The sequence below is a fragment of the Mixophyes fleayi genome, chromosome 1 (assembly GCF_038048845.1).
Source record: "Mixophyes fleayi isolate aMixFle1 chromosome 1, aMixFle1.hap1, whole genome shotgun sequence".
NCBI classification, from domain to species: domain Eukaryota; kingdom Metazoa; phylum Chordata; class Amphibia; order Anura; family Limnodynastidae; genus Mixophyes; species Mixophyes fleayi.
Window position 1 is genome coordinate 436,619,617 of NC_134402.1, and position 24,095 is coordinate 436,643,711.

General features: G+C 40.0%; 1 protein-coding gene and 4 non-coding genes across 7 annotated transcripts in view; all 5 read left to right on the top strand.

Annotated features, from left to right (window-relative positions):
* The first annotated feature begins 201 nt into the window (after positions 1-201).
* The window catches only part of ZFR (zinc finger RNA binding protein), a 28,588-nt gene continuing 4,694 nt past the window's right edge, over positions 202-24,095 (top strand). The window contains exons 1-18 of one of the 3 annotated variants that reach the window (XM_075184699.1): positions 206-352; positions 3,430-3,555; positions 5,267-5,348; positions 9,790-10,072; positions 10,695-10,836; positions 11,461-11,706; positions 12,990-13,234; positions 13,843-14,034; positions 14,636-14,903; positions 15,813-16,000; positions 16,710-16,829; positions 16,964-17,109; positions 17,647-17,809; positions 18,243-18,448; positions 18,899-19,049; positions 19,933-20,074; positions 22,771-22,868; positions 23,721-23,816. In XM_075184699.1, the coding sequence (XP_075040800.1) occupies positions 3,519-3,555; positions 5,267-5,348; positions 9,790-10,072; positions 10,695-10,836; positions 11,461-11,706; positions 12,990-13,234; positions 13,843-14,034; positions 14,636-14,903; positions 15,813-16,000; positions 16,710-16,829; positions 16,964-17,109; positions 17,647-17,809; positions 18,243-18,448; positions 18,899-19,049; positions 19,933-20,074; positions 22,771-22,868; positions 23,721-23,816 (2,805 nt within the window). In that variant the 5' untranslated portion in view covers positions 206-352; positions 3,430-3,518. Of the gene's footprint in view, positions 353-3,429; positions 3,556-5,266; positions 5,349-9,789; positions 10,073-10,694; positions 10,837-11,460; positions 11,707-12,989; positions 13,235-13,842; positions 14,035-14,635; positions 14,904-15,812; positions 16,001-16,709; positions 16,830-16,963; positions 17,110-17,646; positions 17,810-18,242; positions 18,449-18,898; positions 19,050-19,932; positions 20,075-22,770; positions 22,869-23,720; positions 23,817-24,095 lie in introns of those variants that run through there. The other 2 variants (XM_075184708.1, XM_075184716.1) reach the window with 2 other exon arrangements.
* Positions 5,438-5,569, top strand: LOC142137216 (small nucleolar RNA SNORA66). The gene has a single exon (XR_012687860.1). It is a non-coding gene; the product is annotated as a small nucleolar RNA SNORA66 (small nucleolar RNA).
* LOC142137219 (small nucleolar RNA SNORA66) lies at positions 13,587-13,719 on the top strand. The gene has a single exon (XR_012687863.1). It is a non-coding gene; the product is annotated as a small nucleolar RNA SNORA66 (small nucleolar RNA).
* Positions 15,451-15,585, top strand: LOC142137215 (small nucleolar RNA SNORA66). The gene has a single exon (XR_012687859.1). It is a non-coding gene; the product is annotated as a small nucleolar RNA SNORA66 (small nucleolar RNA).
* Positions 17,950-18,087, top strand: LOC142137217 (small nucleolar RNA SNORA66). Its single transcript, XR_012687861.1, has one exon. It is a non-coding gene; the product is annotated as a small nucleolar RNA SNORA66 (small nucleolar RNA).

The following is a 24,095-nucleotide window of genomic DNA, read 5'->3' on the forward strand; positions in this document are numbered from 1 at the left end:
AGGAGCAGAACACACATTTGACCAGCACTAACAGCCATTTATACCAGACTGCTCTTTCCTTCCAGAATATTCCCAGCAGTCAGGCCACGTGACAGGCCGTTCCTGGCGCGGTGACGTCACTGGTTGGCAAGGCCCATGCCGGCTGAGGCGGAATCTGCGGGAGACGCAATGGTTTTTGTTAAGACTCTTGCCAGCTGCAAAATGGCCGCCGACGGCTTGCGTCGGTGTCACGCTCTGCCGCGGTGTGTCGTCACATTCCCCCTCCTCCCCCTTCCAGTTTGGTGCGTGTGCCGGTGGACGTCAGTTCCTGTCGGTGAGGATTGCAGAGTCGGACGCGGGTGTGATCGGGCAGGTGTGTATGAGAGATGGCACCGGGGAGAAGCTGGAGAGGGAGAGACTGTTAGGCAGGAGTGTGCTAGGGCCGCAGGTTGGTGACCACCACCACCACCACCACCACCACCACCACCACCACCTCCGCCTCCTGCAGGGCCCTGTCCTCCAGCACGCCGCCTGTACAGTAACGGCTATAACCTCTATGGAGGCTGCTGTGTCCTCCCTGGAGCAGAGCTGTGCGGCCCGGTCACCTCCAGGATGGATGTACAATCCTGATGACATGAGGAGGGTGGTGGTGGGGGGGGAGAGAAAATGGCGCTGGGTGAGCAGAGCAGGTGTATAGTCTGGTATCTCTATAATTGAGGTAACCTGGCACTGCATTCTACATGTGTCCAGATCAGCTCCATTGTGTACTACTACTACTAATATTTCTTCATGTTTTATTTATGATGTGCTGGCATAATATTCAACACTGAGGGGGCAATATACAAATTGCATAAAATAAAGGAAACATGTCTCTGCCCATAGGAGCCACCTTCAATATTTATGGTATTTTTCAATCATTCAAAGCTGGCTCCTATGACTCTGCCCATGTGAGCTTACACTCTTGAGAGGTTTTTAACTTTCATCAGCCTGTGTATTGCTGTAATGGGAAAAATGGTTAATTCGAATTTATATAACACAATGTTCAGTATTCAATAAAAAAAGTAAAAGAGGATACATGTGGTAGGATATATATATATATATATATATATATATATATATATATATATATATATATATATGTGTGTGTGTGGTTTTTTACTTTCTCAAAAGCGAGTAAGCTCAATGTATGCAATAAAAAACTACAGTTACATAAAACACACAACCAAGATAAAATGCTTTATTACAGTTTTTCCCAAACTGCGCCATGGCTACCTGGGGTGCTGTGGCAAACTCACAGGAATGCCGCAGCCAGGGCCGGTGGTAAGCAAGACGGAGAACCACTTGATAATTATTTTGGCTTAGTGGTGCCTTGAAAAAATTATGGACACCCAAAGGATGCCTCGAACTAAGAAAGTTAGGGATTCTCTGCTTTATTATAATGGTGCAAATAGGAGAAAAATGAGAACTTCATTGAAGTTTATACCAAATGTACAACATAATATCAATTGTAGCAAATTGTAAAATAGAGCAGAGGATATAAAGTCTTATACACACACAAACTTGAGAAATGTGCGTGGTAATAAAACAGAACTGTTAACTGAAACAGTTGGTATGAAAATGAAGTTAGTTCATCAAGTATCTGTCATTAGGTGAGAAGATAGATTAAAAGTGCATGTGATTATACATTTATACACACCACATGCAGATTTGTATATGACCACTTTCCATTTATATAATACGTAAATAATGTTCTTTTATGCCAATAACATAGTGTAAGGGAACCCACAATTTGTAAATGTGCTACGTTATAGTGGCAAGGAGTTATTAATACAAAATGCAACAATGAATACTATCTGATCAGAGAGCTTCTCAAGTCAGCATAGAAATATTTTGTGGGGCAGCTCGGAAAACCGGTGTAGAAAAAGTTATTAACTAAACTACATTTTAATGTTTTGAACAAATTTATCTTCAAGAATAACTGGGTGGATATCTCCCAACTACACTAAGACACCCTGTTACTTGGCTGCTTGGCCTGATCTCCCAATGAACGTCTCTTTCCAATCTACCTAACCCTTGTTTTGCAGCATTGGAAATGGTATTAAGCCGATCAGCATGTGTGTGGCCTGCGTAGGGCGTACCCAACACCATACTTTTGTTGTTGTTTCCATTTATAGTATTGTAACATAACAATAAATATCAAACAATATATCACTTGAGATTATTTATTTTAAAATAAGTATTTGGAGAAGTTACAATTGTAATTGATAAGATGAAGTCTATTGATCAAGGTCTCCCATGGCAAATTGCTGCAATGGTTTGATTTTTAAGAGTTAATATCTTACCCCTCAAAAAATGTTGTCTTTGTTTTTCTCACACACGTATCAAAGCATAGCCAGATGAGTATGGTTCATGTGGTGTCACCAGTACCTCTGATCCTCACCTTCCTGGTAGTTTGGCAGAGAGGGGACATTCAAGGCCTGTGCCATTCTGTCTTGTCATCTTTGTTGCATCAACCAAACTCCTCAGACACAGCACCCACATGCATATTGTTCTGTATTTATGTGTGCAGCTTGTTAACTCCACATGCTCAAATTCACATTTCTACTTTACTTTCATACCATTTCTGTTTTATTTGTTGTTTTTAACTTATTAAAGGACAAAGACAAATAAATCCCAATTACCATATGGCTTGTATACAAAAGCTGCATAGAATTTTCAGATATGTTTGTTTGAGGATCTAGCTGGAACAGACTATGGTAGAGATCGTGCTCATGGTGAAAGTGATTATCCTGCACACAGCAGTTTTCCGGTCATTCTTAATTTTGAAGAAACACCACACTCTGTATAGAATTGCTGATAACAGAAAATAATAGCTTTGTAGCGCAGCAAGAGTGGTGGTTCTTCAATGGGATCAATGACAGGAAGCCAGTTACGTGCAGCAAAATCTTTCCCCACGAGCACTATCTTTAAAAGTAATTTATATTTTAGATTTAATGCCCCTTTAAGGGACACCTCAATATCAAGTTGAATGGGTGTGTTGCGATTCATCTCTAAACTCCCCCCTTCAATATTATAGTTCAGCGATCTGTGTGTACTTTTATCTTGTGTGTTAATGTACAGACTGCGTATACTGCTAGGGCCACGTTTGACACTTGTTCACACTGTTCGACCAGGCTTTGTATGACCCCCTCTGTGTGGTACAGTCATCCTAGTTTATGTGCTTTAGTCATGTGACTGTTCCTTGCTTGGGTTGTCATTTGGTTTCTTGATTGAAACCGTTACGTGACCTTTTTCTGTGCTCTGTGATGAGAGAAAGCTGCGTCTCAGGATTACTTAAACTCCTCCACAGCTCTGTGCAGACTGTAATAAGACAGCAGATTAAGATAAGCTGCTTTCAGCCTCCGTCCTGGAATTCCTCCTCGGTAATAGAATTTGTGCCTCTTTTCACAGGTTTTACACAGAAATCATTCTCACAGCTGTTCGTGTAAGTTATGAACAGGCGATAAAAGTGTTTGGTTTGCCACGAAACAGAAGAACCCATGATTCCTATATGCCCTGTAGTTTCCTTCACCTATGGTGAGTATCTTCAGATCGTTCTCTTTCAATGAGATGGATCATGTTTTCTCTGTGTCAGTCTTTCTATTTCCTACCACTGTGTTATGTAACCTACAAGTATTTTGTTACTTTCCCTTCTGTCCTTGGGAAGATGTTCCCTGTTTATAGGATGCAGAGACGTTATTACATATTTTTTTTTCATTCTTCTTTCCTGTCGTGTTTTAATTATTTTATTCTCATTTCCATCCTCTGTATGTTTACAAGCACGTTTTTATTGGAAATGCATAAGTTATAACAAGTAAAATGAAAATGATTGTATATAACAACGATGACACAGCAGTAGGGAGCAGATGTAGGCCATGTGCGGTTGAATATAAAGCCAGAGGAAAATGTTAGTCAGATAACTTAGATACTAATGCTACCAAGGAATGCCATTAACAAAATCAATGGGGGGAGGTTCAACAGCGTTTTACACTGCCACTTTTACAGAAATGGGGCTTATTGTTTAAGCAATATACAATTGTGGGACACTTATTAAAATGGCTCATGCTTAAAATGTGGCAGAAATAATTCTCCCACTTTTTTTTGCCCACGCTGCCCTATATTTATAATGGGGGTGTTTTCTTCTTTCTTTTTACCCCTACTTTCCAATATTTGTGCTAACGTTTATTTTGATAAGATGGTGTGGCTCAAATGTGTGCAACAATATTTATAGTACTAAAGTCTTGTTCTGCAATTATAATCTGAAGAAAACATGGGCAAAAGTGCCACCACTCCTGGCTAATGGGTGTGGTGTACCATAAGCTGTTTAGGATGTTGTCGGACAATGTAACAGTGCATGTTTTCTTAATATTTGTATTGTACGTTGATACATTGCTTTACTTGTAGCAGATTTGTGTATTTGATTCATGGTGCTGTATGACACTTGTATTTTCTAACTTTAGAACCCTAAGTGCTGGTTTTATAAATGTCCTTTTAAAGAGCAGTGTTTGGCTTTGGGTTTATACTGTGGTACTTGCTTCATAGTGTGGCCATAATAAAAATAAAAAAGCCAATATCGGCACTGTTTGCATTTGATATATAATATATCTTTTATGTATAAGGTTACTGCAGTTGCAACTAATAATAACTAAGGCCAGTGACACGATTTGATATAGTTTGACTTGCTGTATGTAACCAGTGCTTACACCTACAGTCAGTGTTAGTGTAGAAGACAATCCATTAATCCCCCTTGTATATACATTCATTGAACACGAGTGAATGGAGCAAGCACCATCCAAAAGACTCCATGTTGGCGTCAGTAGTAGGTTCCATGCTCACACCCATTTACATACTTTTACCGACGTTAAAATAAAACAATAGTGACCGTATTGTTTTTATCGTCAGTGGGTGGTTTAGATCAGTTCATTCTGGAAAGCTTCCTGGTCCAGTTATACAGAGCTACAAGAAATGTAGCCGAACAATTGATGTTGAGGCCTTAGATTTGTTGCTGTGTCACTTGTATAAAGTACTGTGGATGATGGGATAATAGAATAAACTACAGGAAGCTCTGCAGCCTTTAGATTGTAAAGCCTAGCAAGCAGAGATGTTACCTTCATTGTATTCTCCGGTTCTACGTTTCATCTGCCCTGTTGTACAACACTGTATAGATATCTGTTAGTGCCACAATGTTTTCTTTGGATTGGTAGTGTCTGCGTTTTGTAATCTTCTTTTGAATCTCTTTCCAAATCAGTGCCCAGCCGGCTGGGTGAAGAAGCCAAAATGGCTACTGGCAACTACTTTGGATTTACCCACGGTGGTGCTGCTCAGTACAGGTAATACTTTCAGATTCTTATTCTCCATAAATCTAATAATGATATTCTATAATGCCGTTGAAACTGCAATGACAGTGTAATATGAGTTCTTGCAAACAAGATCACTAGCCCAGCATGTTGTTGCTGAAGCAAGGGGAACATGTTTGCTAAAATAAGCGTGGTTGTAGGAGTGTACGGTCCTCAGATATGTGACTGATCGCAGCTTCTCAGCCAGTACATACTGTGCAATGCATCAGTCATTCTTACTGTAACCTAGATGAATCCACAGATGCTGCATGTAGTAGATATGATGGCTTGTTTTTAAAGTACAATGTCGCTTTCTTAACTAATTTGGTTTACTTAGCATTCTGCTTTTACAGAAATTAAACGTACAGTTAAGCATTAATTTTATGTGACAGTTCAAAATATAGTTGAAGCGTATGGTCCTGCACACCTACACTTTCTGACAAGCTTTCTCAACATGTCCTGCTGTGTTCAGAACCATTAATGCTCAGTATAATGGAGTTGTGTGTCAGTGCTGATTAAGTACAGTGTTGTGGGGAGGAACGCACAGAGTGCTTGCTAAAAACAAGGTCAAAGTAAAGGTTGTTTTTATTTCTACACTTTTACACTGGCAATCCTTTTTCTGTGCCCAAGCTTAATTGTTTAAAACTTTATATATTGTGTCCGTAGAATGAATATAAATATTTATATAAAAAGCTCGGGCCATTTGTAATGCGGCTCAGAGGTTAGCCGCAGCTTTCTTTTCCACAGAATGACACTGCCACTGTAATCAATGGTTTCTTTGGTCGGTCTGTTACTCTATTGTCACTGGTTCTCAGGGAAAATACTTTGTACAGTATTTTATCACTGTGAGAAAACACTGCTCAGTTGTTTGAATGTAAACCACTGGTTTCATGTTGTGATTAAACTCAAATCACATTAAGCTTCATTAATGGTTTGTTTGTTTTTTTTTGCTTGTTTCTTAATCGCCAAAGCGCTGATACATCGTATTAAATGGAGACTAGGAACTAGCTTTTATATACTCTACAAACCGTATTGGTCGCTATTTATTACTGTGTGTCAGTGTTGTAGCAATTACAAATTTGGCATTTAAAGCACAGCGCTTAAGTTCTTTCAGTAGTCTGATGTCCTACAGCAGTGTAAAACACATTTTGCAGATAAAGTAATTCAGTGTTTAATGTTTGCATTTCCATATCAATCTAAGTAGATTCTGGGATCCTCTTGCGTACTGGCAGACTGCTCATTACATAGACAACAAGAGGGATGGAAAGGCAGATAGTGAAACTTTGTAGCAGTGCAGGACATTATAAAATGTGTAACTTTAAGGGCTTTTTCACCCCTGTCTGCTGATGTGCTTTTCATCCACTAATGTCTGAAAAGTGAATTTAAAATAAGATGAATGTTTTTTCTTATTGTTCCCACCATTTTATTCTACAATTTTTAACACTGAGGGGCATATTCATATTCGCGGCTGCGCCTGTAAAGTGCCACTACGGTACCGCAACAACGCATATTTCAGAAATCCGCAATGTTGCGGTACCGGGACCCATGCAGCCGCGCGTAATCGCGGCCGTGAATTCTAATTGAATATGCCCCTGTGAGTTAGTATGTAATATATTAAATTGGTGTGATTCGTGAAAAGTGCATTAAGCACACTCTACTCTTTCCCAGTGTATGTGTTTATGAGACCTATAGCTCCAGTGCTCTTTTCTGGGGTTTTGTTGTGGCAGTGGAAGAACCGCTTGTCTTTTTGTTTTCTAGTGTAGCTGAATATATACAGTGTGGCGGGCAGCAGAAGTGGACATAGGTTATCAGGGGTTGTGTAATTCAGAGATTAAGGATTAAGGCTGTTTAGAATAATAAAGGCTTTTATAATTATTTTTTTGTTGCATTTGCTCTCCAGTTTCACTTAATGCTTCTAAAAGCAGCATTTTTGTTTATATTTTGTTTTATATTCATCAACACTACTACATATAGCAATGTATTTGTAATATATTTGTCCAATAAAAATATTTGAGAAATTCTTGGGGGGAAAGGAACCCACAGAGAATAACAGGTGTCAGAAATACATCTCATTGTGAACGTTCTTTGCGCTGACTTACATTGTGTGACAGCGTAGGAGCTATCCTTCTTTATTTCAACCAGCCAAATTATCAGTGATTCAGTTCTTAAAGCTGCTGTTGTCTATCTGGGAAAGCATTGCAATCGCATGTTTCTGTGTGCCTCATCCTTGCTGTCATTTTACCTAATAGACAGCGCTACCTGTGTATTTTGCCTCCCAAGATACTCCTGTCTGATCTTTAATGTTTACAATGGTTGTCAAGTCACAACAACTTCAACACTGCCAGGACCCGTGTAACACATCTCCCTGTTTTAAGCTCCAACGGAGCCAGTCTGTGTCACCCAGCATTTGAATAACTTGTCCTTGGCAACCAATCGATATCAAGCAACTATGACGTGTTCTTACAATGTCAGTATATCTGTATCTGTAGACCTTTAAAGGTGTCTTTGTGTTTATAGATACTTTATTGTAATATTAGACACCAGAAATACCATCTTCTAAACGCCATTATGATTAGACTTGGGGAAGTTCCCATGTTTGGGTTTCCCTGTTATGTGGTATGATGTGCCTGCACCCATTACAATGTGCTGTCACAGTACAGCACATTACAATCTGCTACAGGAAGCCAGGAACTCCAATTTGAACCAACACTGACATTTAAAAAGAGAAGAGCCTCTTCAATGTTATGTTCATTATTTTTAAATCAATGTTTTCAGCCTCTCTATACATGTGACTATAACCATAACGAAGGTAATTGATAAAGTTGCAAACAAGCAGCCACTAATACTATTGCACATGAGAGCTTGCCGGCAGGACATGTAAAACAATAGTCATCTGGTGTTCTTGTCTGTCCTTACCAGATTACCACAGCCTTGATCATGTTACTAGTCCTTCCTGTGTTACATCTTATTACCACTGCCATAAGGATTGGCAGTGTACATTTCCAGATTATGCACAAACCAATCTGTTCCTTGTTGCACTTGGCTGCATTCATTGCTGGCCCAGTATGTCCTTATTTGAATTTTACTGAGCAATGTGCAATTTTTGTTTGACACTTGTAGCTTTTATGATTTCAGATTGTATATTTTTGCTGCTTATGTTATGAGATTGAGGCTGGACAACTTCTGCTGCTACATTCTTTTGGCTTTTGTTATTTGCCCTGTTGGGCTAGTCCTATTCCAACCATCTTGTTTGCAGTACATTATTCTGGCAGTATAGAATACCTGCAGCTGATGATGCAAAGGTGATTTAGGACTGGGATGGACATTAGCTGTTTGCCAATGCATACATACAGCAGACGGGAATAGGACATATTCCAGAGAGGGTCAGCGTGAAAGAGGTGGAGGGAGCATGGTGCACTCCCTCTTCCAGGTATGCCGTGTGACTCCCTGCACCGTCCAGAGAAGGTCATGTACCGTTGGCTGCCGCCAGTCAGATAAGATCAGGAGCAGCCGGGTGGGGGTGGTGGGTGGATTGGTGGGGCACAGGTAAAGGCTTGGCGGGCTGCCTGTTGCCCACCGGTGACCTATTCTCTGGTGCTGTTTGTAAACCACACATTAAAATTTTGGTTGTGGGTCCCCCAGTGGCAGCCGTTCAAAGTGACCAGAGTATTGGCCACTTTTGTCTTTGTAAAAGGAAATCCCTATGATATCATCATTTAATTTGAGGCTTCTTCTTTTTCATAAAATAAATTTGTGAATTATTTCTCCTGGCCCTATTATTGCACAACCTTTTGAGAAAGTGTTTGTATTTCTGATATGCTCCTGTTCATGGTAGCGCAGCCAGAAAACATTAGGACAATTTTCTGGGGTTGTACAAAATGCATAGTAAAAGTGTGTGAAAAGAATTCAGGATAAGTGTTTTGTGTGTGTGTGGCGGGGGGATTTTGCCCTTTTTTTTTAACCTATCTAATGTCCATGAAATGAAGATACTTAATTTAATACGCCAAATTAAAGCCATATAACTTCTTTAAAGTAAAGATCTACATATTTCCCTGTCTAGCTATGCAAAATTATTTTAATTTTAATAAAATGTTTCAGTTGTGATAGGGTTAAATAGCTCTGTCACCCACACACCTGGATGCTGAACAAATATTCAACCTATCATTCACTGTGAACTAGTGACATCTGGTTAATATTGGAGCAGCCCACAACATGTGTATGCCAGGTGTCTATTTTAACAATGTTCATTGTCCAACTTTGTATCTGTGTGTAAAGTCTGACACAAGAACCAGTTGTGGTTTGTTGCAGGGTATGTTTATAGTAACAGCTGCAATATACAATTGTGTGTAGTAGGACTTGACTTCTTCCGTTGCTGTAAATTCTCTATCTGTGCTTGTCTAATGAAATATTTTTTCACGTTGTCATTTATCATCAGCCAGCAGCCAGCATCAGGAGTAGCCTATTCCCATCCAACCACCGTGGGCAGCTATACAGTTCACCAGGCTCCGGTAGCTGCTCACACCGTTACAGCAGCCTATGCCCCTGCACCAGCCACAGTAGCTGTAGCTCGGCCTGCCCCTGTGGCTGTGGCAGCTGCTGCAACAGCAGCAGCTTACGGCGGCTACCCGACAGCTCATACTGCCACCGATTACGGCTACACCCAGCGGCAGCAGGAGGCTCCACCGCCACCTCCTCCAGTCACAACACAAAATTACCAGGTACTTCTACAAAGACTGCTGCTGTCTTTCTCCCCTAGAGGCTGCTTCTGGCATCGGTTATGTTGTAGCTGTAAGACAATGAGGGTTTGGTCACTTCACCTTGGATTGGATCATATTTGTTTAAGGGAATATTCTTGTTGCTTTAAGTACTGTGGTTATGCTGACTATGCAAAATCTGATGGGATGATCTTATTCCTGAGTCTTTTCTAGTAATTTTCCCATAATAACCAACATATTGCCATTTGTTGTGTTATTCCATGTCTGGGATTGACTTTAAAAACAGGTTCTTTCAAATAAAGCAAATTTGGCAAAGACCGCTTTTGAGTTTATGAATAATCTGTGCTTTTAGCTGTTATGAGCGTTTCGAATGGCAGCCCCCTTGCATGTTCAAAAATGCTAATTGAAATTACAATTATTCATGGCTCATATGTTTTGCTGGATGTTTGTAGAATCTGTATAATTGTCTTTTTTTTTTTTTAAAGTAGTTTCTATTTAATTAGCTTGAATACATCTAATCTAGTGTTGTTTTTTTGCATTATTTGGTGGAAGTAATTACAATGTGGGTGGTGCTTGTAAAAAGACTGTATTGTTGCCCTTAACATTCTGGTTTTCCTTTCTTTAGGATTCGTATTCGTACGTTAGATCCACTGCTCCTGCTGTGGCATACGACAGCAAACAGTACTACCAGCAGCCGACTGCAACCGCTGCAGCTGTAGCGGCTGCACAACCCCAGCCATCCGTGGCTGAGTCCTACTACCAGACAGGTAGGTTATTTTATTGTCATTTATGCTTTGCTATATTGATGCAGTATTAAGTTTTTAAGTAAAAATATTTTAGATGATAGATAGATATAGATATATATATATATATATTTATTCTGTTTAAAGTTCTATAACATATCAGTGGTGCAAAAAAAGTTATTTTTCACAAATGTTACTTTTTAAGCTCTCCATCTGCATAGAGGTTCCAGATCACTATGGCCTTATTCTGTCTGAATGTACAGTGTAGCAGAATATATTCATTACAGCCTCAGTGTAACAGTGGAGTATATTTAAAGAGCAAATGTGGGAAATTAATTGTTATGATTGTTACTTAGTGACCAGAAATAGCTGTCCAATCATAGTGCCTTGCTGAATAGGACGAAGGACTCCAGAAGTCATTTTTATTGGTCAGGATGGAACCTTTTCATTACTAGTTATATAGATATCAAGTGTTCGTAGTATTCCATTATGTGTGAGATGTTTACAATGTATTCTATGTATTTTTTAAAAAAATGTTTACAAGTTATACTGTGTAATAGTGTATTAATTTAGTAACCATTACCCAAACTGTTCAACTAAACCACATTATTTTATGCAACACATCTCTTCTTCCTCCCGTTGTACCAGCTCCTTTCGCCTTGTCTTTTCCAGTTGCCCCCAAGGCTGGCTACAGCCAGGGTGCTGCACAATACACTCAAGCGCAACAGACACGACAAGTGACTGCAATCAAACCGGCGAACCCCAGTCCCGCAACAACTACCTTCTCTATATACCCAGTATCCTCCACTGTGCAACCTGTTGCTGCGGCAGCCACTGTGGTGCCTTCGTACACTCAGAGCGCCACCTACAGCACAACTGCCGTCACATACTCTGGTAATCTCTGCTACATTTTCTATTAAATATACTTGTGGGTGACGTTTCATGTTCAAAAGGGAGTAAAAGTATCGGTGTACAGCTAAAAAGGAATGGAGCAAGAAAATGAGATCTGAGCAGTTCATTTAGGGGAAGGTAGCAGTACTGGTGGTGGAAGGAGTTATTATACCCAGGATGGAATAAGAGACATGGTTGGGGCAATGACTTTCATTATAAGAAGCTAGGTATCTGCCTTAGAATGCCTAAGTATTCAATTAGATCCTTATATCACCATTTATTTATATAGCGCCACTAATTCTGCAGCGCTGTGCAGAGAACTCACTCACATCAGTCCCTGCCCCATTGGAGCTTACAGTCTAAATTCCCTAACACACACACATAGAAACATAGACTAGGGTCAATTTGATAGCAGCCAAGTAACCTACTAGTATGTTTTTGGCATGTGAGAGGAAACTGGAGGAAACCCACGCAAACACGGGGAGAACATACAAACTCTATACAGATAAGGCCATGGTCGAGAATAGAACTCGTGACCCCAGTGCTGTGAGGCAGAAGTGCTAACCACTAAGCCACTGTGTTTGATAACTTCCGGGTTGAGCTTCAGAATATGGTTAACTATATCCTCTAAATATGATTATAACAGATGAAAACGTGAACATACCTACCCCCTTTTAAATCAACATTTGGGAGGTTGTGTCCCGGGGGATTTGTTTTAGTAGTTCCTACCCACTTGTGTTAATAGTAAGCGTTTTGCTAGTGTTTTTTAATGCATGAGCAATGCAAGTAAATAAGTCTTTAAAACAGAATAATTGTGTTTACTAGCATTCTGTTGTATTTTTCTCAACGCATCTTGTTCTAGTTTTATTTACCACAAGTAAGTGTGTTTGGAAAGTCTACATAGACTTCCAATAACCTCACAACAGTAGTAATAAACTCGAATGAAAACACATATAACGTGTTTTCATTTGTTTTTTTAATGCTATTTATAATTTCTCTAAATGGAATTTGGCATTTGTTATTTTAGTGTCTGTAAAAGTGAGGGAAATTCAGATTTATTTTTTGTATGAAGAGCATTTAGCACCAGACTATTTAGGCTCAATCTAAGGAGTCAGCTAGCCAATGTGAATAAATACGGCTGGCACCTAATTTAGTAGAATCCTTTTACTGACAACAATGGATACAGAATTTTCTTCTAGATTTTGTTTCTGAATTTGACACTACTTATTTGCCTGTTTATTGAATAGTATAAGCTTCCACTGATCACTTTGGTTTTCTCCTTACAGGGGCAGCTTACTCTGGTTATGAAGCAGCAGTGTATTCCGCTGCATCTTCCTATTACCAACAGCAGCAGCAACAGCAAAAGCAAGCAGCCGCAGCTGCTGCCGCCGCTGCCACCGCAGCCTGGACCGGGACCAACTTTACCAAAAAGACCCCTTTTCAAAATAAGCAGCTAAAGCCGAAACAGCCGCCCAAACCACCTCAGATCCATTACTGTGATGTCTGCAAGATTAGCTGTGCTGGGCCTCAGGTAAACTGCGCATCTGTTCCTGACCGAAGTCCATAACTGATCCTTTGTATTTCAATTAGTGGCTCCTTTAGTAGCTGGATAATTTGCAGACCTTTATTCACACCACATTATAGTCTTATATTTGGCAGCATATACTAACCCTATCAAGCTACATGTTGGTCAGTGTGGAAATATGTATACTGTCACCCACTCAGTCAGGACATGTATACTGTCACCCACTCAGTCAGGACATGTATACTGTCATGAGTTTTAGAAAGTCTATATGTGGTCTCAAAACAGTGTTTGGTTCCATACACTTCATATTTCTGTCCTAGGAAGCTGTGGTTACGTTTCTTTAAAAATTTGTTTTCAATTGCAAACTAGATCACTAGCCCTGCATCCAGTTGCAGGAGCCAGGGGAACACGTTTGCTATATTACTTGATGTGGAATTTGAAATGCAATAGACACTTGTTTTCTATGGCTTTCCTATTTCTGCACAACAGCCTATAACTAGCCTGTGTTGGCATCAGTCCAACCATTCATTTTCAAGGACTGCAACGTAACAGTCTCTTAGGGCTGTAGCTCTTTTATATACAGTATACTTTATTTTCGGAATGTTATCCAACAGACCTACAAGGAGCATTTAGAAGGGCAGAAGCACAAGAAGAAAGAAGCGGCCTTAAAAGCCTCGCAAAACACGAGCAGCAGCAGCACTGCTATCCGCGGGACCCAGAACCAGCTCCGCTGTGAGCTCTGTGATGTCTCCTGCACAGGGGCAGATGCATATGCTGCCCACATCAGAGGCGCTAAACACCAGAAGGTACGTTCACTTCTCTGTGGCCTGAGGCAAACCGCTCTCAATGATCTATTTTTTTTATGTAACTCATTCAGGGTTTTCTGTTTGTGAAAGAAGCCGTACATGGCTGTAATATTGACCTGATTGTAAAGTGACGTTCTTGTGTGTTGATAATAAGACATTCCTCCTTTTTAATGTAGATTTATTTTTATTCAAGAGTAAAAAAAAAAAAAGAGCTTTTCATCTCTAAATTATTTTTGGAAAAGGCCTAAATTTCCATGACTTAAACAGAATCATCTCCCAGGCTCTCTGCCTATAATGGTTCTCCTTGGTTGCCTTGTTACTGTGCCTAGAAAATATAATAAGGGCTTGTTCACACAACCCCAAGCTGAGGTGCATCGGTGGCATGAACCAATTAGATTACAGCCTATCGGTTCACTGGAAATAGTGACCTTACAGAAGTGCAACATTTAGAGAGAATACTACCAATGCATGTAGGCAAGGAATGGGCACTTTATAATGTGGAAATCACTATAACTAGTACTGTATTTGCTACTTGCTTAAAACTTTTGGACTTGCTGAAAAAAGGTATCAAGCCCGTTTACTCATTTGCATATTCCTTTAGGTTGTGAAGCTGCACACCAAGCTCGGCAAACCCATTCCATCAACTGAACCAAATGTTGTGAATCAATCTGTTACTTCAGCAGCTGTTTCCAAAGCAGCTGCGTCCTCGAACAGCACATCTAGCACTAACGGGAGCTCTGTCGCCACACCAGCTGCAAAGCTACTGACGTCCAGCTCCTCTCTCGGCACCGCAAGCGCCAGCAAAATGTCCAGCATCTCCTCCAACAGCATCGTTAAAAAGATAACCACACCAAAAATAACCTTTGTAGGCAAGTACATTTATTGTGCTATTCTGAACATAAATGGTTGATATAGTAGCTTGCTTAGTGGTTTCTGGTCCTGGTTGAAATTGTTACTATAGAAAATTATTTTTTCTGTAAGGTTTGTCATTGGTTGTCTTTGCTATTAACCCCTTGGGTATCTTTTATGACCTTGCCCTTTTATTTTTTTTCTGAATCCCATTTCTCTTTTAACCAATGTATGGTATATAATGTAGACAAGTGGCTTTACCCAAAATGAGGACTAGCCTCAGTAGTAAGCTCCTCTCCACAATTTGAGAGCCATTGTTTTAAAGGTCTACCCCCCCCCCCCCCCACCCCCCAAAGAATTGATTTTATATCCTTTTATGTCTTCATTGGGGGTTTATGTGGTGGGTAGTATCTATCAATACCGCACCTGACTTAATCGGGCAAAAAGCTAAAATAACAAAGCATATCATGGCCCCATTTCAACTTTTAGCTACTTTTTCATTTTTTTACATTGATTTTCTTTAGTGAGCTTTTGAGTCGTTTTTTTGTATCTTATGGTTGCTTTTTTCTGCAAACCAGATCACTAGCTCTGCATGATGTTGCAGAAGCAAGGGGAACACGATTGCAAAATAAAATTATGCAGAAGGTATATTTTAGCCTTAAAGATTTCTTTCAGGTTTGTTATTCCTTCTCCAACATGTTATCTTGTTTAATTATTCACAGAAATGTTTAGCTGTGGGGAAAAGGTTTGTCTAAAATGCTTTCATAAGTTTTATATATACAGGGTGCGATCAAAGACTATTTTATCTATTGTGCTATGACTATAACATGAAGAGTGAAGCTGTTTTATGTGTAGGGAGTACAACTATCTGTGCACAAAGTGCAATACATGAACCTATAACCGCTGTCCTTTAATTCTTCTCTGATTAGGTGGGAATAAATTACAGTCCACTGGCAGTAAGACTGAAGACAGCAAAATAAGTGACAATGTGAAGGTCACTCCTAGTTCTAGTGTACAGTCACAAGAGGTCAAGATGGATCCGATGTCAGAAGCTGCTCAAACCCTTGCCGCCCTGCAGAGTGACGTCCAGCCCGTGGGTCACGATTATGTTGAAGAGGTGGGTATTTAAATTTCTCTTTTTAATGGTCACTAGACGTTTCCTAGGAAATAGTTTCTCTAACTTGACAGTAATTGCACAGACACAGGCTGACTTGAAGCAAATACTAAAATACTAGTCAGGCCCTTGAGAATGTAATTTTTATGGAAGTTGGAGCTTTCATAACACCATATTGCATTGCTTTTATCTTCCCACCCACAGCTGTGCCTGAGCTCCTCATTGTGAGTGAACAGAGGTGACAGAATTAGTCATTCTCACACTTATTCTATGGAGTGCGCCTTCTTTGTTAGCGCCTTTGATTGGCTGCTCTCCAATATGCTTCCTGTAGCTGGCAAAATGACTGAAAAGAAAACATGTTGTAAATCTTAATGTTGAAGTATTTCGCCCTATAAATAATTGTATATCAGCAGTGTTTTTTCCCTCCTCTTCTCACCTAAGAGTCCTCTGCATGATGTCAAAGCATGTACAGGGTATATGTTGGCTTAACCTCTTCCATTAAGATATTGCCGCAGCGTGCAGAAGTATGCAATAGTTGGATTCCTTTTTTTTTTTTTTAAGCCAAATTGTTGAAAGAAGCAAGGATACTTTTTATGAAAGGGACGGTATTAATCACACAAAGATGTCTAATTTTTTGGGATGTTGCAGGAGATGCCTGCACAAGGTGGCGCTTAAGGTCTGACCCACTTAGAATGTTCTTAATGCTTATTAGGTTCGAAATGATGAAGGGAAAGTTATCCGGTTCCACTGCAAGCTGTGCGAGTGCAGCTTCAATGATCCAAATGCAAAGGAGATGCATCTGAAGGGAAGGCGACATCGGCTGCAGTACAAGGTTAGCACCGAGCGGGCTGGTGGCTGAATCTGTTTTTACACTTATTCCATTTATTGTTCTAAGTGAATGTATGTGGTTATAATAGTTCAGCAATCAGCAGACATCTATAAATAAAATTATTATGTTTGAAACAGAAAAAAGTCAATCCAGATTTGCAAGTGGAAGTGAAGCCCAGTATTCGGGCCAGGAAGATCCAGGAGGAGAAGATGCGGAAACAGATGCAGAAAGAGGAGTACTGGCGGAGGCGAGAGGAGGAGGAGCGCTGGAGGATGGAGATGAGGTAGAAACAGAAACTGCTGTATAGAGGTTAGAGGTCATGATGCAGATAGAGGGTAGGATTCTGAATTTAGCATCTCTGTGCAGGTGCATTGTTGTGGTGGTCACACAAGTCTGGGCAATCAAAATCTGATTAAGTCCAGATTTGATCCAGCTGGGTTGACTAATGACTCCTACAGGCACATGAATATGGTCTCCGGCCCACCACTTAAATTGCAGGGGAGAGCATACTGCTGGTTTGCAATATTTGCGACAGCTCTTTGTCATTTAGTAGTATTGCAGATACCTTCTGCAGTGAGAGTGATGGGCCATTTAGAATGAGGGAAGCAAGAGATCCTGGGTGCAGTTCTAACAAGTAGGAGTGAGGGTAGACTTTACCACAGAAGCAGTGAGCGTTTCTCTGTGCTATGAAGCCTCTATGGTCTCCATGAACAAGGACTATGAACCTTTAAAATATTAGTTATTGCAAAGTAGATCATGTAGTGTTGGTGATATTTTGGTAAAGCAGACCTCTCCATCTAAGTGTGCACATTCTTTAAAGGCGCTATGAAGAGGATATGTACTGGAGACGGATGGAGGAAGAGCAGCATCATTGGGATGACCGACGTAGAGGCCCAGAGGGAGGCTACCATCACGGCCCTCCGGGGCCGCCAGGATTGTTGGGAGTGAGACCAGGCATGCCACCGCAACCTCAAGGACCTGCTGTAAGTTCAGTAGAAGCATCTATAATCTGTGTTGTAGCTACACAATTATTGTTTAATGGTGTTCTACATTATTAGGTATATATTGATTCTAGAACTGTGAGATAAAGTAGTATTCCATTGTATATTATGGTTGCTTTTTTCAGCAGACCAGATCACTAGCTCTGCATGATGTTGCAGAAGCAAGGGGAACACGTTTGCAAAATAAAAAATATGCAGAAGGTATATTTTAGCCGTGAGGGTTTGTCTTACAGGCTTGTTATTCCTTCTCCAACATTGGACTTCATTGCTGAAAAATAAACTCTTACGTTGTGGGAAATGGTTTTTCTGTCTACAATGCTTTGAACATTCATTAGTTTGTATACTTAGTATTATCGAAGACTCTATTTGTACTATGACCATGAAAAGAGTGAAAGTAATTTCTATGTTTTTGCAGCCGTTACGCAGACCAGATTCTTCTGATGACCGATATGTTATGACCAAACATGCGGCAATATACCCAACGGAGGATGAACTGCAGGCTGTACAGAAAATAGTGTCGCTGACAGAGCGAGCACTTAAACTTGTGTCTGACGCCATGGCTGAGCAAGACAAGAGCAAGGAAAAGGAGACTGAGGAGAAAAAAGACCCCACCAAGGAGAGGTATAATTTCTGTTTTTACCAGTCTGAGTCCTACAGTGTAAATATTTTGTGTATGTATATTTTGGTTCCTATATATGTAATTATTTTACTTTCAGCTGTACTTTTTCCTTGCTTATATTCACTTATGATGGCAATGCTTCATGTCCGTCTTTTTATTATTACCAGTTCTCATTACAAGTTGTAGAATATCTATGTACTTATGTGAATGCAGTTTGGGAACCCACTAGAAATCAGAGACCTTATTGAGACACTTTGTGGGCCCAGAAACTGACCCAAATTGCTTTACACATCACACAACTTTTCACCAAGTTAGTACTACAAGTATGAACAAGCTGACAAAAGTTAGTTTCCCATTCGGAAGCCATGATGGAACTTGTGGTATTAGCAGCAGTTGAGTTGCCTAAAACCTGTTGCAGACTATGACTGTGCCTGATTAAATCTTATTTGTAGGGCACTGAAAGGAGTCCTGCGTGTTGGCGTACTGGCTAAAGGATTGCTGTTACGTGGTGACAGAAATGTCAGTCTGGTACTACTCTGCGCCGAGAAACCAACCAAGACGCTGCTGACCCGTATAGCTGAAAACCTTCCCAAACAACTTGCTGTAAGTGATGCGGGGTGAAAACAAGTTCCTGTATTACAATTTAGATTTGTTATTGTTAAATTATACCACTTGTTGATGGATAGCAGGCGGGGTGTTGGAGTAGATCTGCTTGTGTTAATGTAGTGGATTGTTGCCAGGCTGGCCATGGCTTGCTTTAGGGTCATGGTTGATAAAAATGGCGGTGTGTCAGAGTTCACTCCTGTTCCCACAGTTTTGGCCCATCCTGAATACTTATTACTCTGACCACTCCAGTGCGGTCGCCTCTTTGAATGGAGGCAGAGGGTGTGTGTGAGTGGTAGGGCCAATCACAAGCTGCAGTCTCTTGATTGTGGCTTGTGAGATTGGTCCTTCCAACCCATCCTGGTTTTTATTGCAGCTATAACAGACACAAGAGCCTTGGGTAGTGCAGCTCTGAATGGCATATTGCAATATTCTCCACTTGTACGTTTTGGGTTTTTTTTTTGGCAGACGGGAATGTTTTTACAAAAACTTGAAATATTGGGGCAGTTATGTGTAAAGTAACTTGCAAATTCTGAATAATGCTTAACTTTAGAAATTGCTCTTTACAGCATGACCAATTCATTTTTATAGCCTAAAAGAGAAGGGAAACCTTTAGACATCCGTACCGTGCGAGGTCATGGATTTTCAGAATGGTATAGAATGAAAAGTCTAGACCAGAAGTCATCACAAAGACTGCAAGTTGCAGCAAAGCTTAGAGAGAGCACCAGCTTCATCCCCAAGGGATAAACGGAAACGTTGTGGCCAGGTCGACAATTTAATATACAAATTTGTGGATTCGCTTTTCATTTCTTTTGATCGCATTTCCTTCATCCGGTACAAAGCACGTTCTCAAAACAAATGTATTCTGGTTTCTGTCCTGCAGGTAATAAGCCCTGAGAAGTACGAGGTGGCCTGTTCCATCCAGGAGGCTTGCATTATTTTGAATTCTTGCGTGGAGCCCAAAATGCAGGTCACAATAACGCTGACCTCTCCGATTATAAGAGAAGAAAACCTGAGGGATGGAGGTTGGAATAAACTTAACAACATTTCTCCCATCATAACTGTTTATTTTACTTGTGTTTGTACTTTTAAGATGACGTATTCTAGTATAAAACATGGTGTCACTTGTGTTCATGTGAGATGCAATCGATGAGGTTTCAACACAATCAGCAGTGATATCTATCTTTGTATTTTTATTTTCTTTAACTTGCATGATACATTACTTCATTATTTTAATTTTTTTAGTATGCAAGTGACTGTCCACTGAATGATTTTATTTTACAGCGGAATGTTTTTTTGTTTTTTTTTGTTTAGTTTTAATTCTTTCTGACAAGTTTCCTCTACTTGTCTCTCTAGAACCTTTTGCGAACTATGAACCTTTTGCATCTTTTAAATGAAATGTGACACCAGTGTTGGCGATGCGCTATGTTGTGTAACCCCATGAGGGCCTCCACTAGCTGTGAAAGCAGAGGCCGCATGATCCGTGTCTGCAGTATGTTGGTTCTGTCGCTAGTTAGGTCAGATAGAATGACGTTTGTTTCCTAAGCCGGAGACTAGGCCGCTGCACATTGTGTGGAACAGGCAAGTTGCAGTCTGCAATTCTCATTTTCATATTGCTGCAGAATTATCGATGGCTCTTAACAAGCAAACCTGTCCTGACGAGTAGTTTAGAGCTGTGGTGATGATACTTAACCGTCTCGTTTACAACTGTAGTTCTCTCATTTTACAAATCTATTGGAACGTGTGTTATCTGTTCTTGGCTTGCGTGCTTGATTCTCAAAAAAAAAAAAGGAAACAAAAGAGTCGTTTGTCTGACCTAGTGTGGATCAGGTGCTGTCGTCACACTAAACTTTCTTCTGAAAGACACCATTGCAGATATTCTCCCACTGAGTAACTCCCGCTTCTTACTTCCTGCGGCAATAACGAGGTTTTGCAATGCACTGTCTGCCACCTAATCTCGGGGGAAGGCTTTGTTTGAATAAACGTAGCTAAGCTTAGGGAGTCATCTCTGCATGTGTTTGCTCCCGATTCTAGACATCACAGATCCATCACAGGGGAAACCAAAGTCTTTACCTTATGGCGCTTCCATTTGACTTGGTATTGAAACGGTTTTAACCCTTGCTGCTAAACCTTTCCAGCAGCAAGTATATATGTGTTCTTCCATCCTTTTTTTTAGCTTTTCCTCTAAAGCCTTGTAACAGAGAATTGGTTCCTGCCAGGAATTGCTGCCACGACATCGGAAGGATTTTTGACCAAGGTTATCTTAGCTCAGTGTCACACCAGCCTTGTTATGTTAGGAGGGGGCTTGGTTGCATAGTGCAGGCATCTCCTTCTTTCCCTTCCCCTCCCCATTTCCTCTGAAATGTAAGCAGTGTTCACACTATTATCTGACGGTTACACATGTGTTTTAAATGACTGTTTTCACTGTGAGCTACTTGGTAGGCAAACAAGTCATTGTCCTGTTGTCCGCTACAGATAAAACAGGCAGAAAATTGAAGTTTAAGCGTTATGGTTTTTTTTTGTTTGGTCCAAGCTTGCAATCATTACCATCTTCATTAATCAATAAAGAAATCGCTTAAACTCCTGTTTTCTCCCAAATAAGAAGCATGAAATAGTGTGGGCACGGCATTCTTTTCACTGATTAACCTCTTATTCCAAGGGCATTTTACAAATCTTGTTAAAGGAGATGTCCACTTAAATTTTTGTTTCTGTTCATTTCATCCAACTGATAATCAGATTATTTGCAAACATTGACGTTCAATTTTCTGCCTTCATTGAAGATTTCGGTTGCTCAAGCTACCCCACAGCACTATGATTAAACTGTTTGCTGAAAAACATTGTTGTAACAATGTTAAAACAAATAAGCCGTTATCTTGGCTGTCGGAGAAGTTCTAATGTAGAGAATAGTGATGAGAGGACAAAGCTCAGTGCTTTTCAAAAGTAAATTGGTACAGGCCAGTAGAAGTTTCCGTCTCTGAAGTAGACAGGTTAGAAACAACTTTTTAATGGTTTTTTTTTTTTTTGTTTGTTTAATAGTACACATAATTATAATTTGCAAATAGTCTTGCTATCATTTGTGTGATGATGAACTTTCAAAACAAATGTTTGTGTGGAGTTCTCTTTTAATGTATGTGTATATTGCTAAAGTGTTCTTGAACTGAGCTTTTAAGGGGTTGATCAAACCAATGTACAACGAATGCAAAAATCCACCCAAAAATGTAGTCGGTGATTCTTGCCTGAATGGTGCTAGTACATGATCGTTTGGCTGTACAACACACAGGATCCACAGGATAGGTGTGGGCTTATATATGGCTACCGTGGATTTTTGCATCCTTTCTGTTTCGTGATCTTTCTAGTGCATTGTGGACAACCATCCTTCCTTGATCATACAATTTGCTGAGTTGCTCTTTAAGCAAACCCATTCTGTAAGGCCGCTGAAAGCAAGCGTATACCAATGTGGGCCAAAGTGACTCTCTGCACCTAGTGTTTGTCTCATTAGACATTAAAGGCGGCAACGAGAAATCTAGCTATACAGTTTCAGCTCTCTTTATGCGTTACTGACCGAGCATTGTGCAATGGGTTCATTTCAACCTTAGGGTTGCGTTAGTAATTATCCTTTGAATGGCTTGTGTGACACTGTAGCTATATAAAAGGATGTGTCTTGCTCACCTGGTCAAACACCCGTTCCTCACTGCACTTTTGCCAATTCAATTCATTTTAGATGTAACCTCGGGTATGGTGAAAGACCCACCGGACGTCTTGGACAGGCAAAAATGCCTTGACGCTCTGGCTGCTCTACGCCACGCTAAGTGGTTTCAGGTTCGCAACATCATTTTACTTTCTTCTTGTAGCCTTATGAGAGATTAGCACTATCAATGTTTAATTTGTTGTATAGTAAACACGCTTGTCCGTGGTAACATTACTCTTAAATTTAAATGACCAGAAAAATGTCAACAGAAAATTCTTAATTGTTTACTACTTACATCCTACTGTTGCCAGTTTTTGGTTTGTTTTTTTTTGTTTGTTTTTTCTTTTTTCTTCATTTTATGATTTGTCTTTTTGTTTTGTTTTTTTCTGGTCATGGAGTAGTCCTTAAAGACTCACTCACTTTTTTTCCAGTGTCCCCCATCATAAACGGTGTTGTAAATCTGTAATATTCCATAAGGCTGCATAGTATCTTTGCTTAACCAATGGAATACGTGTTAACTGCTTCCTGTTTAGCTTTAAAATGAACTTCTTTTAAAATTCCAGAGTAGGAAGTGAAAGGTACCATGAACCCATTTGGTATTGTGACTTTGCCGTATGGGAAAGTCACAGCGTAGCACCAAACAGATTCTGGCAACCTTCCAGTCCCTACCTGTTGGGGGAGAGGGTTTTTTTTGTTTTCTCCTGTTTTTATTTTCTTTTCTTGCTAGAGCTTTGTTCTTTTCTAATGTACGTATAATGAAATCCTTTTTTGTCTGCAAGGCTTACAAGTCAAAGTTTACAGAAGATCATGAAGCATAGTTTGCTTTTATTTTTAAAAAAAAATTATTTTAATTTTTTTTATTTAGTAAAATCTAAAATACCAATGGAATTGGCAGCCCATGAATTGCGCTGCCAGTTAAAGTGGTATTTTAGTTTCCCCATGTTTTGATGATGTAATAACTGACTCTTATTCTCATACACAAGGCTAGAGCCAATGGTTTGCAATCCTGCGTCATTATCATCCGCATCCTGCGTGACTTGTGCCAACGTGTGCCCACGTGGTCTGATTTCCCAAGCTGGGTATGTATGCTAGGATTATGTTTGCCTTATGGTTTGGTTGATTTGCATATCTGAAGAGACTGGAAATAGCCGTTTTGGTTGGGTAAGCAATGCTAGTTTAAGGCATCGTCCTCTCCAGTCTTTATTCTGTCTAATATATAATTCTTATATTGGTGTCTAAGTTGGTTAGATATACTCTGTTAGAAACTAACACAACGTGCATCTTTGGATCTGTTGGATATATAAAATTTAGTAGATGGAGTTATTTTAAATCAAACGTATGATTATTTGCACATTTTA